This window comes from Macaca mulatta, chromosome 6 (genome assembly GCF_049350105.2).
Source record: "Macaca mulatta isolate MMU2019108-1 chromosome 6, T2T-MMU8v2.0, whole genome shotgun sequence".
Taxonomy (NCBI): domain Eukaryota; kingdom Metazoa; phylum Chordata; class Mammalia; order Primates; family Cercopithecidae; genus Macaca; species Macaca mulatta.
This window is the reverse complement of record NC_133411.1, coordinates 61,991,244-62,012,458: the sequence shown is the minus strand read 5'-3', so window position 1 is coordinate 62,012,458 and position 21,215 is coordinate 61,991,244. Positions and strand designations below refer to the sequence as shown.

Below are 21,215 nucleotides of genomic sequence, written 5' to 3'. Positions count from 1 at the left end.
CCGTGTTAGCTAGGATGGTCTCGATCTCCTGACCCCGTGATCCACCCGTCTCGGCCTCCCAAAGTGCTGGGATTACAGGTGTGAGCCACCGCACCCGGCGACTGTCGTGTTTTTAAGAAGAGGGAACATTGGGGGTGAAGTAAAATGTCTCTTTTGGAGGGATTTTAAGTGCAGTTTGGCCTCTTTTTAAAATTCTCTTAGTCTCCCTGTGCAGACAGATACCTACATACATTTGCATATTGAAAGGGGCCATGGGAGTTAGTATCATGCCACATCCTGTGCACCTACCGTCCAGTGGCTTCTGTGTCCCTTTTGTATAGGATATTGTCATCATGTGGTGTAGAACAACCCTTCAGGACAAACAAGACTCCTCTCTCTGCTAGAGGAACTTGGGTGCTTTGAGAAAGGAGATTCAGAGAGGATGACAGCATCTCATGCATGGGCATGGGGTTTCCTTTCTTATTTGAAAGATGTAGGGCTCATTGGACTAAATGAGCCTTTCTAGTTACAAATCTTGGTCACTTGAGAATTTTGAAAATGTATTGTATTTTAATTGCTTACTTTTTTACATATGGGCTTTCAATATTCATTATTATTTTGTATCAGAGACATTATTGGAAGTCATTTGAAGACTTCTGGTTTAGGTGTGTTCATATCGTTGGCTGCCCTTACATTTTCTTGTGTTTTTTTGTTCTCCTCTTTCCCTGATGGCTACTTCTTGACCATGCTAGCTTTTTCAGTTTCCATGACAAATCAAGTTCTTTTTCCCCTCAGGGCTTACATAACTATAGTTCCTTCTTTATGAAACGTTGTTCTCCTCATTTTTTGTCTGGCTAACTCCTAATTATTTCAGCTAAGATATTTTTTGTTTTCTTATCCCCCACAGAGGGTTTTCCTAACTCTTCATCTAAATATGATCACTTACCTCTTAGATTTCTTTCCCTGTCAGCTTTTTGAAGTATCACGGTATACAATCTGGTAAACTTTTAAGAGACACCCTGTTCTTTCCCTTCACAGTGCTTCTCATTGACAGTATTTCAACATGCATTTCTGACTCTGTTTAATATTGACTTTCCTTCTAGACTATACCTTCCATGAGGGCTGTGGGAATATCTTCCTTGTTCACTATAAATATCTACCTCTTGGTACTGGTGAGTACTCAGTCAATATTGGTTGAATGAATGAAGAGTACCAACTCAGAAAGTTGATCCTACTGGCACCCTTTTCAAGCTTCGAGAAGTCCTAATTATAGTATTTGAGGTGCTGGGATTAGTTTTTTACCCCCTTGCAACTGTACATAAACTATGTAACGACTAGGATTAAACAGACATAGACTTTGGGCCAGATCAATATAATATATTTATTACTCCCACTGTTTGGTTTGTTTTGTTTTTCCTGTCCAGTTCTCTTAATTTGATATCACTAATCTAGATTAGCCAAAGAAAAAATACAGATTCTGGGGTTAGAGGAGAAAGGGCCAAACCAGAGGAAGAATAAGGGGGAAGGAGGACAATTTAGTCTGTTCCAGTAGATATTTTTTAAGTATTAAACAGTGTTCATGTCTTCCTTCTCCATTCCCCAGAAAATTATGAATTTGAGGAAAAGGACAAGGAAGTTAGAAGTAGTCATCATGTAACTTTAGTTACTGTTTCTGGAGCAGTCTTTGTTTTTACTGTGCCTTTGACCAGTAGTTCCTAGAGGACAGGAACATGGCTTTCACATATTTAGTCCTCCACAGCAGAATTTCAATTACTTAACAGTTACTTAATTATGGTGGTGCTCAAATAAAATTTGTTGAATGATTAATCATGAACATGGTATCAGGTTTCAGTTGCTGGTTGGAATTCTAGCGTAATAGTTTAGCTAACAGAGCCCTCAGCTTCTGGAAGGTTATACTCTAAAGGCAAAGAACTGCTCTTCAGTAAGTGTCAAATGGGCCAGCCAGTAAGGAGAGGCAATGATTCTGGGACATTGGTATTTTGCCAAGGGTAGTCCCTAAACTTTTGTTCTGTTTGGAACAAAGTAACTCGAATACCTTTTTATTCCCTGATGGGTTTTCCCTAACAGGCAGTGCAATGCAGTGGTTATTTATTTATTTATTTATTGAAAGCAGGTTAGACCTGTGTTCAAATCCCAAATCTTGTTAGCTGTGTCATCTTGGGCAAGCGATCTCTGAGCAGATGACTTTAAGTCACGGGGGCCTGATATAAAGCGTATACCTCCCAGGGGAGTTACGAGGATTAAATGCAATAATCCTTCCAAAGTGCTTGGAAAGTACTTCACCCAAAGTGAGAGCTCTTCATGCCATAGCAGTTGTTGGGATTTTTGAGGAGTGTGCAACCAAGGGAGTTAGAAAAGTTCAAGGGAGGCTGGGCGTGGTGGCTCACACATGTAAATCCCAGCTACTTGGGAGGCTGAGGTAGGAGAATCGCTTGAACCCGGGAGGCGGAGGTTGCAGTGAGCCAAGATTGTGCCACTGCACTTCAGCCTGGGCAAAAAGAGTCAGACTCCATCTCAAAAATAAATAAATAAACAAATAAATAAAAATAAAAGCAAGGGAATTGATAGCAAAGATGATTCTTAGTAAATGACTATACATTCCTCCAGGTACTGCCGTGAAAAACAGTGCACAAGCTACACAAATACCTGGATTGGATTCTGAGTGATAACTACTAAATGAGCTTTGTTTGCTCCAAAATCAGTACAATGTTCAGAACTGATCCTTTGATTATGGCCCTTGATCCAAAATACCTAGGGTGTGCTTTTAAGCATCAGCTCCTTTACGTTTTAAACACTTATTCATCTGCACTGAAATGTAAAGAGGTTGAGAAAAAAGTGCAAGATGTGACTGGAAACTTTAGAGAGTTGTGTGCATTATCTTTAGTTTCTAGAAAGAAGTCTGGGCATTGGGTAATTTGTCTGGATTTTAAGAAGGCCACCGTCTGGAGTTAATGTAATTGCCAAGGGGATAATGGAGATTCATATTTAGGCAATATAGGTACAGATGAGCAATTCAAAGCAGTGTATGTCTGCCAAAAGTCTTACCTTATTTATGACAGTTTAGGACTGGGTTCTCAGCAGAAACTTGGAGAGGGAAGGAAAAGTCAAAGTCCTAATTCCTGAAAACATGGGCAGTGCAGAATTCCTGCACGTCTCCTGTGGGAATTACAGCAAATAGAATGGAGTCTGGCATATGTAATAGTTATATGTGATTTGTTTTTCATCATGTGTCTTCATGGATGGAAAAGTTCAGTCTTGTCTTCACCCTCACTGTTATTAATATAATTATCACAAAAAGATATTTTGTGGTTTGGTTAACATTTTATAAACACAGATGTTGATTTCCTCTCTCGAAAAGAAAATTGTATGTAACTTACCACTATGTCCTTTACCACTCAAATTTTCAAAGTTGTTTAGGTGGCAGCTTCCAAATTTTTGGATTTTATAGAACCATAATATTAAAAATAAATAAAAAAACTTTGGCGGGTAGGCAAAGGTGGGACTTAGTTTGCCAATAAGGACATTAGAAAAACAACCCTCAGGGACTATTACTAAGTTCAGTTCATGACTTTAATACCCTCCTGCCCCTGCCTGTAGGAAGATTATAATCTTTGAATAAATAAGTCCTTTTAAATTGAAAAAAAGGTAGTTTTATGGGAAACAAACCAACCAACCCTTTTTGTTCTTGGTTTTCCTCAGTTCACTATGGATTACTGAAAACGTTATTGACCAACAGTGGTTCCTTACATGGAATGGTACTAGCTGATGGCTCCACACATACATAAAAATGTTGTCATGATTAAAATTATCTTCAAGAATCTTAAAACCAGTGTTACTGAGGGGAAGTAGAAGCTTGTGTGTGTGACATGGAGATCCCCTAAAATGTAATTTTATAGAATTGACTTTAGTCATTGGATAGTTTCTCATACTTTCACAGACTTTATAGAAGGAAATAAAAACAAGAGATTATTATTTTTATTTAATTTGTGCTTATAAAAAGACATCAAATAGTGTTAAATATAAAATAGTTGATTATCCAGAATCTATTCCAATGGATGAGAAAGGGGAGTTGTGATGCTGCGAAGTATTTTGTTTTTACAGAAGTTGATATTCTTGGCTATATGCTATATAGTTAAGGTTAATGGTGAGTGACCAAGAGAAGTTAAATGTTGCTCAGTTTGGTTTTGAAATATATTAAAACTCTTTGTATCTAATTGATTAGGGATAATTATATTTTCTGTTGGTATTAAAGCTGATTTGTGTCCCCTGAGGTTTACACCAAGAAATGTGTATTTAACAGTGAAGCGGGGAGTGCGGAGCTGAGTATGGTAAGGGTGGAGTGGGATGGGACTTACTTGATTCAGGAGAGTAAAATGAGGCCAAGTTGTGAGGAGAAAACAAGCTAGGATTATTTTAAAGATAATTTGGGAGCTTTATGTAAGTACTTAGAAAATAGGGAACCCCCTGAAATCATGGCATAGAATGGGGAATAATGACATTAACTTTTTCCATCCTTATAATAGAAAAACGGTGCTTCCCTAGGACTTCTGGTATATATTGCTTATGTATTGGATATGTTCTGGCACATCAGAAATCTATGAAGACTTTTTTCCATTGATTTTATTCATGAAAGGTGATATTTCAGATAATAATTTGACTTTAGAAAACCTTGTAAATAGGTACAAAGAAAACAACACCCTCCCTTCCAAATACTTTAAGGATAATTACGTATGAAATGACCTTTTATATAACTGGAAAGAGCTAGGTCTTTATTATTCACTGTTTGGCATCCCACTTGTATTAGTTTTGTATTGCTGATACAACATATTACCACATACTAAGTAGCTTAAAACAACACCATTTTATTACTTTACAGTTCTGGCAGTGAGAAGTTCAAAATGGTCTCACCAGGATGAAACTAAGATGTCAGCCAGGCTGCATTCCTTTTTGCAGGCTCTAGAGGAGATTCCCTTTTCTTGCCTTTTTCAACTTCTAGGGGTCGCCTGAATTCCTTTTCATTTTCAAAGCCAGTGGTGATTAGTCAGTCTTGCTTACAATGCCATCTCCCTGATTCTCACTCTTCTGACTTCTCCTTTCTGCTTAAGGACAATTGTGATGACATTGAGCCTACCTGGATTAATTCAGGATAATATTTGTAAGGTCAGCTGATTAGTAACCTTAATGCCCCCGGCCATGTAACAGTCACTGGTTCCAGGGGTTAGGATATGGATATCTTTTAGAGGAGCCATTATTCTGCCTACCATATACTGTATCACACAAATTATACAAATATAATTTTTCTATCTTGATTATTCTACAATATGGGTGGTTGTTTCTTAATTACACTTGCCTAAGAAATAAATAAGAAACTTCTTAAAGGGACAGGAGTCATTAAACTTGAGCTAAAGAGAGAGCTCATTCATATGACTTTCAAAATGTCAAATTTTGAATTTATTTGTGCCATATACTCTAGTTGGTACCCATGTTTTTGGGCTGTGAGGGAATTCCTTCTTGCTTTGAATTTCCTGCCAGTTACATAGCTTGGTCACTTGATTTTTGTCCCTATATAATTTTAAATTCTGACTTGAGGTTTTCTAAGAGGCCCTAGTTACTAAAGTTAGGAGGTCAAGGAGATGGTCCACTGTGACTTTGGGTTACATGTTAAAGAAAAATTATTCAATGATGCTCAGTAAAGGCCGGGAAGACTATTCAGGACCATCACCATAGGTATAGGGACCACTGCAATGGGTTCTTGCAGTGCAAGAGGAAAGATTGAGTTCAGTTTCAAATATAGCATGGGGAGGTAGGAATTTATAGCCAAAGAGCAGGGTAGGGGTCAGTGGATGGAAAATTACTAAGAAGAAACATAAGGGGTAAGGGGGACTCTGGCTAAACCAACCTAACAGGATTCTTGCAGAAGACTGGCTGAGGTGATCAGACATCACCTGGGGGATGGTGGAGAAGGATGATCAAATTAGATATGGGGGTTCTCGCTGAACTGACTTAGCCAGGCTCTTTGCTAAAATGGGATTTCACAAAGAAGTGCACAGATGGGTTTAGGAGAAGGTTCGGAAGCCTGACTGAAGTTTGACCAAGCAAAGAATCTTTTTCATATCTCAGACTCTGAAAACACAAAAGCTTATTCCTTTCATGGTGATGTGGTGGGTATGGGGTAGTTGGTGAGGTGTAGAGTGAGGTGGGTGTGGGGTAGTTGGTGACGTATAGAGTGAAGGAATTGAGAAGGATGGGAAGAGGTGCACCTGGGAAAAGAAACTCAAAGTCATTCATTATGGAGTCAGGACTAAGGCCATGGAGATATTGTGCTCTGGTCTTATCTCTGGTCAGCCATAGATTTGAACTGAGGGTAAAACCAAGGAAAGCTATTGAGATAAATAGAATCACTCAACTTTTTTTTTTTTTTCCTAACCCACTGAATATGAGGGATTTAAATGGAGACAAAGGGCATAGGTGTTATATGTATCGTGATCATCCGACTGAGCTGCAAAAAAGTGGTGAAAGTAAATCCGATTAGTTGAGAAGGTAGGCTTTTTGTTGTTATAACAAGTGACGTTTCAATAAAGTGTGAGAAGAAGCGTTGCAGAAGAAGTATAATTGTGGTTCAGTTTATTGAGTTGTTGTTTTCGCCTATGTGTGATAGAGTATGGAAAGATGAATAAAATTGTATATAAAAAGTTTGTCATCAACAGCTGAAGTGCTTATTGCCAGGTGAAATGTATTTTCTGTGACCTAAGTGAAGATATTCCCTGTATTTTCTCTCAGTCATACCATGAATGTGAGGACAGAGCAACACTGACCTCTGCCTAACTCTTGTACAGGTAACCCTTTTAGGGTATTGTTTATGATTATATCAACTAATTTTTTAGATAATTCTTTTATCATCCTTCCTCGGGTAACGTAAGTACCTCAATTGGTTTGTAAACACTTGTTGTTTCTATAGCCTGTTTCTTAATGCAAGTCATGGCATAAGTTTTTCCTTCTCTAGAGTTTTCATATCTTGGCTGTTTTTCAAAGCTTGAGGTAAGCAAATTTGGATGCAGTGCCTCCAATGAGGACTTGTCATTATGATACACCATTATGCTCTGTGTTTTCTAAGCCTTTTAAAATAGCTGAATGTTTTAAATAAGTGAATGAGCTGCTGTTGTTTGGACTTGCATTTCCCCCCCAAATGTTGAAGTACTGATTGAATCTTGGTATAAAACATGCAGACCTTTTTTATGTACTGTACTGAACAGAGTGCTTGTAAAAAATGTAGGCAGGTAAAAGGATTAGTTTTAATTATGTTCAGAGCTAGTGTGATCATGAAGCAGGGGCACCCCCTCCCGCTCAGGTGCTTTTCTGTGACACTGGCCTTAAGACATTTGCCTGAAAGGTGTGTTAAAAGAGCAGTCATTTAAAGTTCTTTCCCTGGCATTCATGAGATATTTCTCATTACCTGGAGAACACCCAGACAAGTTCATGCTGCTTTTTTACAATGAATTGCCTGATAATGTTGTGTTCTTGCAGCTGAAAGATGTTCAAACAATTTGGACTCTGCTACTACACTTCAGTCTAGTGTGTTCAAGTAAAAAAATTTTAAAAAAATCTGAAAACAAATACCACGAATGTGAAAGGAAGTACAAATCTATATGTTGTGAAGAGCTGAAATGAACATATCTGTTTCCCAAAAATATCTCAGGTGTTTTTACTACTGAAGAATCAATATATATTGACTAGTATATTCTTCAGAGTTTAAAGTTTTCATCCTTTATTGTGAAACTCATATGAATGAAAATGCAGTAGGACTGATGGTTTTTATTTTCTTGTTTTCTTCCATTTCTCATTTGAAGGAGGCTTCTATAGGTAACAAACAATTCTAGCAGAAATATATGTTCACATTTCTGTTTGGAATCCTATTTCAGTTTAATATACTCAAATCCTTTATTATTCAGTATATCCCACTGCAGCTGTTTAATCACAGTTTTGTATTTTAATAATGAAAGAATAATGAAGAAATAGCATTGAATATGTAAATGCCAAAATCTCAAGTAACAACCAAAAGTTTGTGTTTTCTGTTCTACCCACACCAAGAACAGAAATTTTAATAATTTTTTAAAGTAAGCTTGAACTAGTATGGCATAAATAATAATAATTATTATTATTAGCACTTACTGCTTTATTTCTAAGTCAATACTCTAAGTACTTTATGTTGTAACTAATTTAATCCTGACAACAACTGTATATTAGTCCATTACTGGGATGAGAAAACAGGACCAAATAACTTAGGTGATTTAGCAAAGGTGGCCCAGTTTTTTAGGTGATTTGGCAAAGGTGGCTGAGTAAGTGTTGGAGTGGGAATCAAACTCAGAAATCTGGCCTCGAATTTGAGCACTCAACTTCTAAATAGTGGAAAAAGCTGCAGCCTACCATCTCCTGTCTGCTACCAAGGAAACCTGTGATCTTTTTGATGAATATGCTTCAAGATTTGGGGCTTTAGTATGTTCGTCTATCTTGAGAACTTTTGATTCCGTAAAACATATTCTTTAAGGTATTTTCTAGCTCTAAAAATCTAAATTCTATATAGTTTAAAATTAACCATGTATTTAGCCACCAAATGGAGACTGATAAATTTCGGGGTAGGCATACAATATAATTCTATGCTGACATTAAAAAGAATCAGGTAGGCTCCTCTTCTGTTTTGATGAATATGTGCTAGCATGTTCATCAGAATAGCACAGGTTTGCTTGATAGCACACAGGAGAAGATGGGCTACAGCTTCTCCGCTGTTTGGAAGGGGAGCAGTCAAACTCTACAGTCAGATTTCTGGTCTTGATTCCCACTCCATCACTTATTAGCTGAGTCACCTTTGCCAAATCACCTATTCTTTGGGTCTGTTTTCTTATCCTAAAATGGGACTAATACATAGTTGTCAGAAAAATAATGAGCTAGTTGTATAACTGTATGCATATTATGATTCCATTTTTGTACTAAAAAAAGAAAAGAGAAAGGCATATATATTAGCATATGCATAGAAAAGTTGAAGGACTGAACACTGATCATCTATCTCTAAGAGGGTTGAATATGACAGGACATTTCTTTTTTCCTTTGCACATTTCTGATTGATCAACTTATTCATTCCAAGTATTACTTTAGACATGAGAAAAAAACAGAGAAAAACAAATTAAGTGTGTGTCCTCATACATGCTTATAAGTGGACTAGAGATAACAGAAAAAAGATCTCCTGAACTATCAGAGGTTGGGCCAACTGTCAGATTAGTGGAAAGAGCAAATTATTTCCTTCTTTAGCTTGTGAAATGACTGTGGGGCCTTCAGTTGTTGTTGTAGCTATTTACACTATTACCATGTTTTGTAACCTTTTAAAATTCTTATGTGAGCTTTTTGCATGATTCCTAATGAATAAAGGATGAATACAGTAAAGTCTGGATTGATTTTTTTCTGTATTTGCATTGATGATAGTCTGAATATAGGATCTATCTTGAACCTTGCTGTCCAGGTATATATTGACCACAGGTGGCTTAATTTGGCTTGTACGTAGTTAAGTACGTAGCACATTAGCAACATTAATTAAGTATTTTGAGAATACAGAATGTAGTGTAAACCTTAAGTGGGGAGAAGTAGTTACGGACCTTGGGCCTTGAGAAATAAGAATAATATTGCCTGTTGGACAAAAGGAACATAGATTTACTTTCTGAGTAAATAAACATCCTGAGTGTCTCGCGATATCTCCATGTCATTTCCATCTACTAGTAGAGGAGGACTGGGACACCCTACTCTTTGTGGGATACGTCACTACACAGACCTTTGGGATTTTAAGGAACATGAGTAGAAGTCCTCTTGGGAAGTTGGTAAAGCTAAAGGTAAAATTCTCCCGTGGTACAAGTTAGATGAAACAGGGTTCATTTTGTGCCTGTGCTGTATCAGGTATCTGAAGTAGATTCTTTCCAAGCTTAACCTTTCAGACAGTTTTTAATCTATAAATATTGGTGTCTAAAAGTCAAAACCCTGTAAAGTCATTCTACCATTTCTGTTACCTCCCTCCTCTCCTCACTTTACCACAAAGGTATATGTTTCTTTTTTTGCCAGGTCAAAGATTTTTATTAGAGTGAGATTAGATTTTTCATTTTAGGTGGCTGGAAAGTACAGCCAGCTGAAAACTATCAACCATTTAGACTACATGCTTCATTTGAATTGTGTTTCTGGATGCAAGTCAAGTATGACAACTGTGAGTTTCATAACTTTCTCTAGCTTGATTCAAAAATGTTTTAGGGCCAAAATAATTCTGAGGTCTTTTCTGTCCTTTCTTGGTGAGGCCCTATGGAGGTTATTGGGGTTAAGACTATGTTGTGGGTCTCATAAAAATGACGGAGAGGTGAGGAGCCTTGCATATTAGGCTTGAATAATCTCTTATCCTTGCCTGTGTTCTCCCAGGAATGACTTATCTCTTCTTGTTCAAAATGAACATCTCAGTGGGCCCATGCCTCTGATAATAATTTATGTCGTGTATTTTGTTTGCTTTAAAAATGCTTAGGTTCTTCGATTGAAGTTACAGCTTTTAGACAGTATAGAGCTAAATTATGAAGGGGAAACATGTTGTCAAAGAAGACTGGGTGGATAAGAAGGGACTAAAGAAAGTAATAGTCAGAATAATTCCAATGCATGGCGATTAGGATTTTAGTGTTCGCTACCATAGTCTCCCAGGGGACACCCACGTCCAACAGAACTTTCTGTTTTGGTATGTTTTTATTTACAGTTATTATCATTCATGATATCCCAGCCCCCAATTATTCAGTTTGTTTTTTTAAAAGTTCAACCAAGCTTTCTAAGGGACAGCATTAATTTTATAAACCTAGATCTGAGTAATTTATAACAGAGCCATATGAGCTATTTCAGGAAATCAACAAATATTTATTGAGCTAGGTAGAATACATAAGTTGAAGTAGTTATAGTTCTGGCATAAAAATAATGAAGGCTTTATTGTAAAACAATAGGAATAGATTAGAGCACAGGCTCCCAAGCTTTTTGATACCAGGGACCAGTTTTGTGGAAGACAGTTTTTCCATCGACTGGGGTAGAGGGGATAGATTCAGGATGACACTGTTACACCTCACGTCATCAGGCATTAGATTCTCATAAGCAATCTAGGTCCTTCACATGTGCAGTTCACAGTAGGGTTCCTGCTTCTATGAGAATCTAATGCTGTAGCTGATCTGATAGGAAGCGGAGCTCAAGCCACAGTGCTCCTTTGCCCTCCTGCTGCTCTCCTTCTGCTGTGAGGCCTGGTTCCTAACAGGCCATGGACCAGTACCAGTTCACTGCCTGGGGGTTGAGGTCCCCTGGATTAGAGTATTACAGAAACATTTAAGAGGTGAAATCAATACAAATAGGAGACTTGCATCAATTTTGGACATTGTGAGACACAGGATTGAGGATAAGCTTTGGGTGATGGATTGGATGATGCCGCAATTTACTGAAACAGGAAATATAGAAAAAAGGAAGAAGTTTCTTTCGTGGGTGGTAGGATTGATACTGAGTTTGGATTTTTATTAGTTTGAGAGTACCGAAGGGATATCTAGATAGAGATGTTTAACAGGAAGTTTAAAAACTCTAGTTTGGCTCTGCAGAATGAGACGTTGAAGCAGATATGGGATTCAGAAGTCATCAGAATAGTTGAAGCCCTGGGAATGGAAGGAATATCCTATGTGAAACATGTCAAATGAAGAGTATCACTGGACCTAAATACATACCCTTGATTTCTGTCTTTACCACCCCAGAAAGATGGTGCTGGTGAAGATCACCGATATCCTCCATATTCCCAGATACAATGGTTATCTGTGTGTTCTGATCTAACTACTCAGAAGCATTCATCTTAGTGGTTTACCTCCCCCCTCTTGAAACACTTAAGTTTTCTTACTTCCGTGACACTTACGTTTTCTGTTTTTTCTCTCAAAAGACTGGTTTCTCCTCTTGTGTCTTCTTATAAAGATTAGAAAGTAAAACTCTGTCTAGACCCACCCCCACCCCAACTCTTCGTCATTAGCATGACCTTAGTGTTATAATTCTAGAGGAAGACAAAACACAGGAGTCACATAAAAGTATAAGATTTGCCAAATTTAATAGAATGTGATTGAAAAGGATGTATGTTCCTTCCATTCAAGAAAAATGTGGCTAGAATACAGAATTCCATCAACCTCTGTCAGATGTAAAAGGTTAGGAAATAATTCAATAAAACAATTGTAAAAAATCTTGCCATCAAGGGACTTACGTTCTAGTGAGGGGAGACTGACAATAAACAAATAAATAAGTAAATTACTGAGTAACTAAGAAGACAGTAAGTTCTGTGGGAAAACATAAGGGGGATAGAACATGTTGTGGTAGGAAAGGTTGCACTTTTTTTTTTTTCCTGACTTTTTTTTTTTTTGAGACGGAGTCTCGCTCTGTCACCCAGGCTGGAGTACAGTGGTGCGATCTTGGCTCACTGCAAGATCCACCTCCCAGGTTCACGCCATTCTCCTGCCTCAGCCTCCCGAGTAGCTGGGACTACAGGCACCTGCCACCACGCCTGGCTAATTTTTTGTATTTTTGGTAGAGACGGGGTTTCATTGTGTTAGCCAGGATGGTCTCGATTTCCTGACCTTGTGATCTGCCCGCCTTGGCCTCCCAAAGTGCTGGGATTACAGGTATGAGACACCGTGCCTGGCCCTTTTTTTTTTTTTTTTTTTAAATTATACTTTTAAGTTCTAGGGTACATGTGCAATTTTTAAAAGTGATCAGGGCAGGTCTCACTGAAAAGGTGATATGTGAGTAGAGACCCAAACAACATAAAGGAGTGACTATGAATCATGTGTATTCTAGGGCAAGAGATTTCTAGGCAGAGGGAATGGCAAGTACCAAGGTCCTGAAGTTGGATGTTACCGAGCGTGGGCCAGGAACTGCAAGAAGGCCAGTTTGCTTGGAGCAACTGACTGAGGGAAGAAATAGTAGATGTTGTCATAGAAATAATTAGGAGTCAGGGAGGAAGGAGGAAAGAGGCAGATTTTTATAGGACCTTTCAGTCTGCTATAAGGGCTTCCATTTTTAGCCTGAGTGAGATGGGAGCCTTTGGAGTATTCTGAGTGGAAAAGAGACTTGGTCTGACATATGTTAACAGGATAACTCTGGCTACTGTGCTGTAAATAGACTATAGGGAGGTTTGAGTGAAAGCAGGAAGCCAGTGTGAGGCTTTTGGAATAATCAAAGCAACAGACGATGGTGGCTTAGATTGGGGTGGTAAGGGTAGAGGTGGTGAGAAGTAGTTGGAGTCTGGATATATATTGAAGCTATTGCTGACAGAATTTTCTGATTGATTGGATGTGTGGTTTGAGAGAAAAAGAGGTGCCAAGGATTATTCTAGAGTTTTTGGCCTGAGCAACTGAGAAAATGGAGCTGTTGTTAACTAAGGAGGAAAGTTTCAGGAGGAATAGGTTTGGGATGAGTTATAAATCGTTGTGGGATTTTTTTTTCAAAAAATTTTTTTTAGTTTTGTAAAATACATATAAAATTCACCATCTTAACTATTTTTAAGTATGCAGCTCAGTGGTATTAAATACATTTATAATATTATATCACCACCATCACCACCATACATCTTCATGACTCGTTTTCATCTTGTAACACCGAAATTCTATACCCATTGAACAATAACTCTCTGTATCCCCCTCCTTGTTTCCTGGTAACTACCATTCTACATTTGGTCTTTATGACTTTGACTAATTCTGTCTTATGTAAGTAGAGTCAAATTGTGTTTGTCTTTTTTATGGCTGGCTGGCTTATTTAACTTAGTCTTATGTCCTCAGGGTTGAAACATGCTGTAACATGTGTCAGAACTTCCTTCTTTTTTATGGCTAAATAATAATCCATTATATGTCTATATCACATTTTGCTTATCCGTTTATTTGTTGATGGACATATAGGGTACTTCCGTGCTTTAGCTGTTATGAATGATGTTGCTATGAACATGAGTGTACAAATAACTCTTCCAGATCCTGCTTTCAGTTCTTTTGGGTATATACCCAGATATGGCATTATTGGATCAGATGATAATTCTACTTTTAATTTTTTGAGGTACTGCCATATTGTTTTTCACAGTTGCTGTATCATTTTACATTCTCCCCAGCAGTGTACAGGGTTCTAATTTCTCCATATCCTTGTCAACACTTGTTATTTTCCATTATTCTGATAGTAGCTGTTATGATTTGAATGTGCATGTCCTCCCCAAAATTCATATGTTGGAACCTAAGACCCAATGTGATGGTATTAAAAGGTGAGGCCTTCAGGAAGTTATTAAGTCTGGGGGCTATGGCCTTATGAATGGGATTAATACCTTTATCCAGTGCTTCCAGAAAACTAGCTAGGCCCTTTTCACCCTTCTGTCTTCTGCCATATGAAGATGTAGCAGAAGGCCCTCACTAGACACAAACTGCCAGTGCTTTGATCTTGGACTTCCCAGCCTCCAGAACTGTGAGAAAATAAGCTTCTGTTCTTTGTAAATTACGTATTTTGTTATGGCAACAGGAACAGACCAAGATAGTGGCCATCCTAATGGATGTGTTAATAAATGATATCTCACCATAATTTTTTTTTTTTTTGAGACAATGTCTTACTCTGTCACCCAGACTGGAGTGCAGTGGGGTGATCTTGGCTCGCTGCAACCTCCTCCTCCTGGGTTCAAGCAATTCTCCTGCCTCAGCCTCCTGAGTAGCTGGGATTACAGGTGTGCACCACCACGCCTGGCTAATTTTTTTGTATCTTTAGTAGAAATGGGGTTTCACCGTGTTGGTCAGGCTGTTCTCAAATTCCTGACCTCAAGTGATCCACCTGCCTTGCCTCCCAAAGTGCTGGAATTACAGGTGTGAGCCACCACACCTGGCCCTCACTGTAGTTTTGATTTGCATTTTCCTGATGATTAGTGATATTGAACATCTTTTCATATACTTAATTAGCCTTTTGTATGTCTTCTTTGGAGGAATGTCTTTTCAAATTCTTTGTCCATTTTTGAAAAGAGGTTTTTTTTTTTTTTTTTATTGTTCAGTGTTAGGTGTTCTCTACATATTCTGGACATTGATCTCTTATTACAGATATGATTTACAAATATTTTTTCCCATTCTATGGACTGCCTTTTTACACTATTGACATTTTCTTTTGTTGTACCAAATGTTTTAGTTTTGATAAAGTCCAGTTTGCCTATTGTTTCTTTTTTCATCTGTGTCTGTGGTATCATGTCCAACAAATTATTGCCAAATTCAGTCATGAAGCATTTGCCCTATGTTTTTTCTAAGAAAGAACTTTCTATGTTTCTATGTTTTTTATACTTTTAGGTCTTACATTTAGTGCTTTTATTCATTTGGAGTTAACTTTTGTATATGGCATTAGGTAAGGGTCCAACTTTATTCTTTTGCATGTGCATATCCAGTTTTCCTAGCACCATTTGTTGAAAAGACCATTCTTTCCCATTGAATGGTCTTGTCACCCTTGCCCAAAATCATTTGACCATACATGCAAAGGTTTATTTTGGGGATCTCTATTCTATTTCATTGGTCTATATGTCTGCGTTTATGCTAATAACATGCTCTTTTTGTTACCGTATGTTTGTTTTGAAATCTGGATGTGTGAGTCTAGCTCCAGTTTTGTTCTTTGTTTTCAAGATTGTTTTGTCATTTGTGATTCCATATGAATTTAGGATGGGTTTTTCTATTTCCATAAAAAATTATTTGGATTTTGCTAGGATTGCATTGAATCCCTTTGGTTAGTGTTGACAGATTAACATTATTGTGTTTTGTCCGTGAACATAGGATGTATTTCCGTTTATTTGTATCTTTTTAAATTTCTTTCAGCAATGTTTTGTGGCTTTTATTGTACAAGCTTTTCACCTTCTTGGTTAAGTTAATTCTTAAATGTCTTATTCTTTTACATGCTATTATAAATGGAATTATTTTCATAATTTCCTTTTCAGGTTGTTAATTATCAGTGTACAGATATGCAACTGACTTTTGGACGTTGACTTTGCCAGTGATATGAACCTATACGTAGAAAACCTTAAAGATTGCACAAAAAAATGGCTAGCTTGAGACATAACCCTTAGGCAAAGAGAAGTTTGCAATTTGTCAGAAATTTAAAATTAATAGGATTAAAAAGAGAGCTGTGGGGTCCTTGTTATGTATTTGCTTTGGAAGCCCTCTAAGAAAATTTCAGGGCAATTGTTTATTCTCACCCTACCGGAATGCCCCCAGATTATGTGACGATGAGGTCTTATTTTAGTATGTGCAGAATTTGTTAAGACTGACATTCTTTGTTTAAGATTTTTACATATCAGAGAATTCTTGCATTTTTCTGGTGACGTCTTATTCCGCTTGTGTAGGTCCCAAGTGAGCCCTGATCCTCTCAGATACATTTTATGTACTCTGTTGGTGATGAATATTTTATCTCTGGCAAATATTGTCTCTAATTTGTCCATGAATAATTCCCTTGAGGACCTTGGTATCCAATATTATTGTAATTATAAAATCAATGTTAACACTAAAGTCAAAGAGTCATGAGCATGCCCTTTCTTGCTTATGAAGAGCCATGGGGAGATAAGCAGTCTGTTCAGGATGGAGTCATAATTCCTTGTATAGAATATCATAAATTATTTCCACAGATTCACCAAGCAAATGAGGCCTAATGTCCTTTTCTATAAAACACATACCTTTACCTAATCCTTTACCTCCCACTCCCATTCCCCAACTGCTTTTTCTTAACATGATAGTTTACTGTGAACTTTCAGGTTTTTTTTCCTTTTGGGAAAGCTGAGTTTGTTAGCCAAGGACCTTTAGTTATTTATTGCTAACCATAAATATGATTGCTCTATTTTTTGTTGCATGTTCCAGATGAGTAGTTTTTTTGTTCTTGTTGTAACAGTTGCTTTACAATTATGGTGTGATTTGCAAATTGGAAAAGGGAGACTTGAAGGATTGTACCTTACTTAGACAAACGTGTTGAAAACCGGAATGGTTTTATTTTAAAAAGAAAGAAATAAAAGAATGGCTAGTCACACATCCTTAAGGAGTTTATATCTATCTACACTGCTAGTGACAAGCAATAGCTCAGACTGTCCCACTGAGTTTTTGTGTTTAATTAACAAAAGCTAGGTGCTACACATGGCTTCAAGTATGTCCTGTCCCATTTTCTCCCATATAAGATATTGAAGGTGAAAGGAAAGCAAAAATATGCAAGTATGAACTTAAGAACTGCCAGGCATTTGCCTCCTCTACATTCACAGCCAGCCTCATCTTCTTACATGTAATAATTTATCAGTAGGAAAATATAAAGGGAGAAGGGAGTACACGTAGAATAGGAGAGCTGAGTATTAAATAACAAGTGGGACACTGAGAGGGCAAAATGTGTTTGCTCAGGAAAATTCACTCCAGGTTTTCTACCAGCCCTCATCCTGTCCCCTGCCTTGGTTCAGACTGACTCTTAGCCATTCCCAAGACTCTGGCACATTCTGTCAGAATCAGTCTGTGGAATTGGAAGATGAATAAATATGTTCTGTTTTATGTCCTTCAGTTGTAGTATTAGATAAGTTCTGCTGTCTGTTGGGCCAGTGGACCAAATGTATAGTTGATACTGGTTTTGGCTGCCCTGCTTTGGACAAAATCCCACAAGAACTTGGAATCAGGGTTCCCTCCTTCCATTGCTGATGGTAGGGGGCAGCAGTTTTTTCCTCAACAACTTGGTAGCCAGGGCCCCAGCATGAGACCCAGCAAGGCTTGGCTGGTTAGATACTCCAGCTCAGTGGCACACCGCACGGGGTTGGAGCCTTCTCATGTCATTCTGGTGGCTGCAGTGGAGTTTGGTGCAGGGTGGCAAGCAGTTAGCATAAGTGGCAACTCCTAAACTTACAATAATGTTACCTTGGGATGCCTTGGTTCTTGCCGTTCTTTAGCCTTCTCATCAATTCTGTGAATTATCAGTATACTTCCAATGAATTACTTTTCTGTTATTTGCAATCTGAACCCTGTTTTGTACAAAAGGAAAATGAGGATATCTCTTTTTAAGAAACACTTGGGATGTTCAAGTATCATATTTTCCTGGTAGTTTGAGAACTCCTTTGATAGAGTGAGTGCTTTGTTTGACAAAAAAATAAAAAATAAAAAATAAAAGTCAATGCTACTGAGACTATTCTAGTAATGCTCTAGTTAAATGTATAAGGCCCATGGAGCCTGTCTAATATCTTCATGAATCTGTATATGGTACTTGTATAATCTATATAATTCGGGCTATAAATTCAAGAAACATAATTTAAGGCATTTGTGCCCATGCTAATTTCAGGGAATAATATAAAGCAAATACTAAAAGCATTAGTAATGTAAATTAAGTCCACATGCTACATTTAATCTTGAAGGGAAACTTTTTTTTTGGTATTTCATTTTCAATAAGTGATTTGTGGGTGCTGAAAGAGATCAGTTGACATCTAATAGGTGACCCCACATAGATCTGCCTTTATCTATGTGTTCAGCTTTTGCTCGTGAAGTTTGACAGTAGTCAGAAAGTACCTCTTTAATAAAGCACACCTTTAAATAACTCTCACAGATTCATTCCAGCTTTTCAAGTGAGAAGATGACTTGAACTCCCACTGCTGCCAGCTCAGCTGTGGATCTGAAATATCCAGCTGTGCCCTCTCTGCCTCTCTCATCACCAATAACAGACTTTGCAATCAGAACCTGTCTGGCACGTGTGCTGATGTGTGAGGCGAGATAGCATTTCGCTCACTGTATTGGCTTCTCCGCGCTAGACCATAGTAAACATTTGTCTTTGTCAGCAGTTAAAGCAATGTGACTTGAAGATGTACAGGGATTATGGACACTTCTGCTCTATTATGCTTTTGTCTAGGTCTACATAGAAATTTATATTCAAAGAGAGTTGATTTAACTGGTAGGATAGACCAGTAATCCTTGGAAGTGTGTTTTTAGGGGTTTTCACCTTTAGAGGAAGAAAAAAATCCAATGATTGTCCCACTATATGTCATACTATGACCCTTTAATTGTTGTTATTATTGCAAACCAAAAGGGCTACCTGTATGTCATTAGCCACCATTAGGATTTGGCATATCATATCAGATCTTTGACCAAATTGATGTTAAAATAAGCCCAAATCCTGAATCATCTTTAATTATCTACTGTGAGAAGAATTCCCTAATGTGTGGTCATAAAAATAAGTTTTCTTTGGGAAAACACTATTGTAAGTGAAAAATCTAATATTAGCACTCATGATGATAATAATACCTCTTGATTATTGAGTACTGTGCTGAGCATTTTGTATACAGTACCTTATTTGCTACTCCCAGCAATCCTGTGAGATGATCCCTATTTTCTAGATTAGCTGTCAGTGAAGTAACTTGTCCTAATTGCCATAGGGTTTGATTTCAGGCTTGTCTAACTATGCTTTTAATCATAGCCACGTACATCACTGAGGAGCACATCCGGCCACATGGCTTGGTCAGATACTCATGGTCCAAAGTTGAATTAAAAGTAGTGCCTGCATTCAAGTGCTCTAAGTCCAGCGGGGGAAGATGGATGGCAAATCAACTGTACTTGACAGAATGATGAGTGTTATGACAGTGAAATAGAAAAGGTACTCAGGGAGTTTGGAGAAGGTCATCTAAATCAGTCTGAGGGTCACAAAAGTTGTCTTGCAAGAAATAATCATTGAGCTGAATTTTGAAGGATAACTAAGAGCTAGCCAGAGGAAAATACTGAGGAAGGATGTGTAAGCAGAGGGTCAGCCCCTTTGCTGACATAGAGCAGGAAAGAGAATGGATCAGAAACTGCATGGAGGTGCATATGATTGCCTTGAGGGCCATGTGTATGGTGGGAAAAATAATGATTAATATTATTATCAATTAAGTTTTGTGTGTCAAACCATGTTTTAGCTGTTATAGACATTATTTCACGTGGTCCGCATAATAACTATTGGACACCAGAAAGGAAGGCAAAGGTCAGATCATAAAGCTCCTTGTCTGCCTGGATAAGGAGTCTGTACTTTATCCCAACAGCTGTGGGTGGCTATAGAAAAGTTTTAAGTCAGGGGAAAAACATAGTATTCTGGAGACTGAATTGAAGTAGGATAAGACCTGAGCTAATGACACCAGTTAGGAGAAAAGATAGTGTGGTTATCCAAAGGACTGTGGTGATGTCCTGAACAAAGAAAGGCACTGGGGTCCGGGAGGAACGGGGAAATAGTAGAGGCAAAGTTGGACAGATCCATAGGAACTGGTGACTAGTAGAATATGTGGGACTGAGCTCCATCTTTATGGAGCCTAAAAGATTGTTAAGTGAAGAATAGAATAGGATTTCCACTTTTAGAGATTACAAGAAAAATGATTTTGATTTGTTTTCCTTTTTTTTTTTTTTTTTTTTTTTTGTTATAAGCCTTTCTAGCTTCAGTTCCAAAAGCACAAAGAATGGAAAGAATCTACTTTATTGAGATCTTTCCTCCTAGGGATTTTTGTGGTGATATTTAAATCCATTTGAGGGTCTACTTATGGAACCTAGCGCTCTCTCTCTCTCTCTTTTTTTTTTTTTTAAGACATTGTTACTGTTGCCTAGGCTGGAGTGCAGTGGCACAATCATAGCTCCCTGCAGCCTTGAACTCCTGGGCTCAAGCAATCCTCCTGCCTCACCCTCCCCAGGATCTGGGACTACAGGTGCACACCATCACACTTGGCTAATTTTAAAATTTTTCTTTTGAAGAGATGGAGTCTCGCTATGTTGATCAGGATGGTTTCAAACTCCTGGCCTCAAGTGATCATCCTCCCTTGACCTCCCAAAGTGCTGGGATTACCAGCATGAGCCACTGTGCCCGGCCACCTAGCTCCTTTTAAATGTTTTCATGTCCTGACCCTTCTCAAGTGTATAAAATATAGAAAATGCCCTTGGTAAGGAATGTTAAAAGTGTTTGTGTATTTTTATGCCCTACTTCCTGTTTAGAAATGTTCTGTTCAGGTAATCACCAAAAAAAGAGATTTGCTGTAAAATGCATTAGTTTCTCATTCACTTTCCTTTAAATTGTATTACTTTGCTCTTTAGGAAAAAGTAGTACATGGTCTGAAACTGACCTAGGTGAGGCCCTGATTTGGAGATGTTTGTGAATGTGGCATATAAAGCTTAGGTCTCGTTACAGAC

At 37.9% G+C, this 21,215-nt stretch overlaps 1 protein-coding gene across 4 annotated transcripts in view; it reads left to right on the top strand.

Moving 5' to 3' along the window:
• ARL15 (ADP ribosylation factor like GTPase 15) overlaps nucleotides 1-21,215 on the top strand; it is a 441,654-nt gene that overhangs the window by 110,232 nt on the left and 310,207 nt on the right. For 2 of the 4 annotated variants that reach the window (XM_015140047.3, XM_078004127.1), the window contains exon 2: nucleotides 1,083-1,151. In XM_015140047.3, the coding sequence (XP_014995533.1) occupies nucleotides 1,083-1,151 (69 nt within the window). 4 annotated transcript variants of the gene reach the window in all.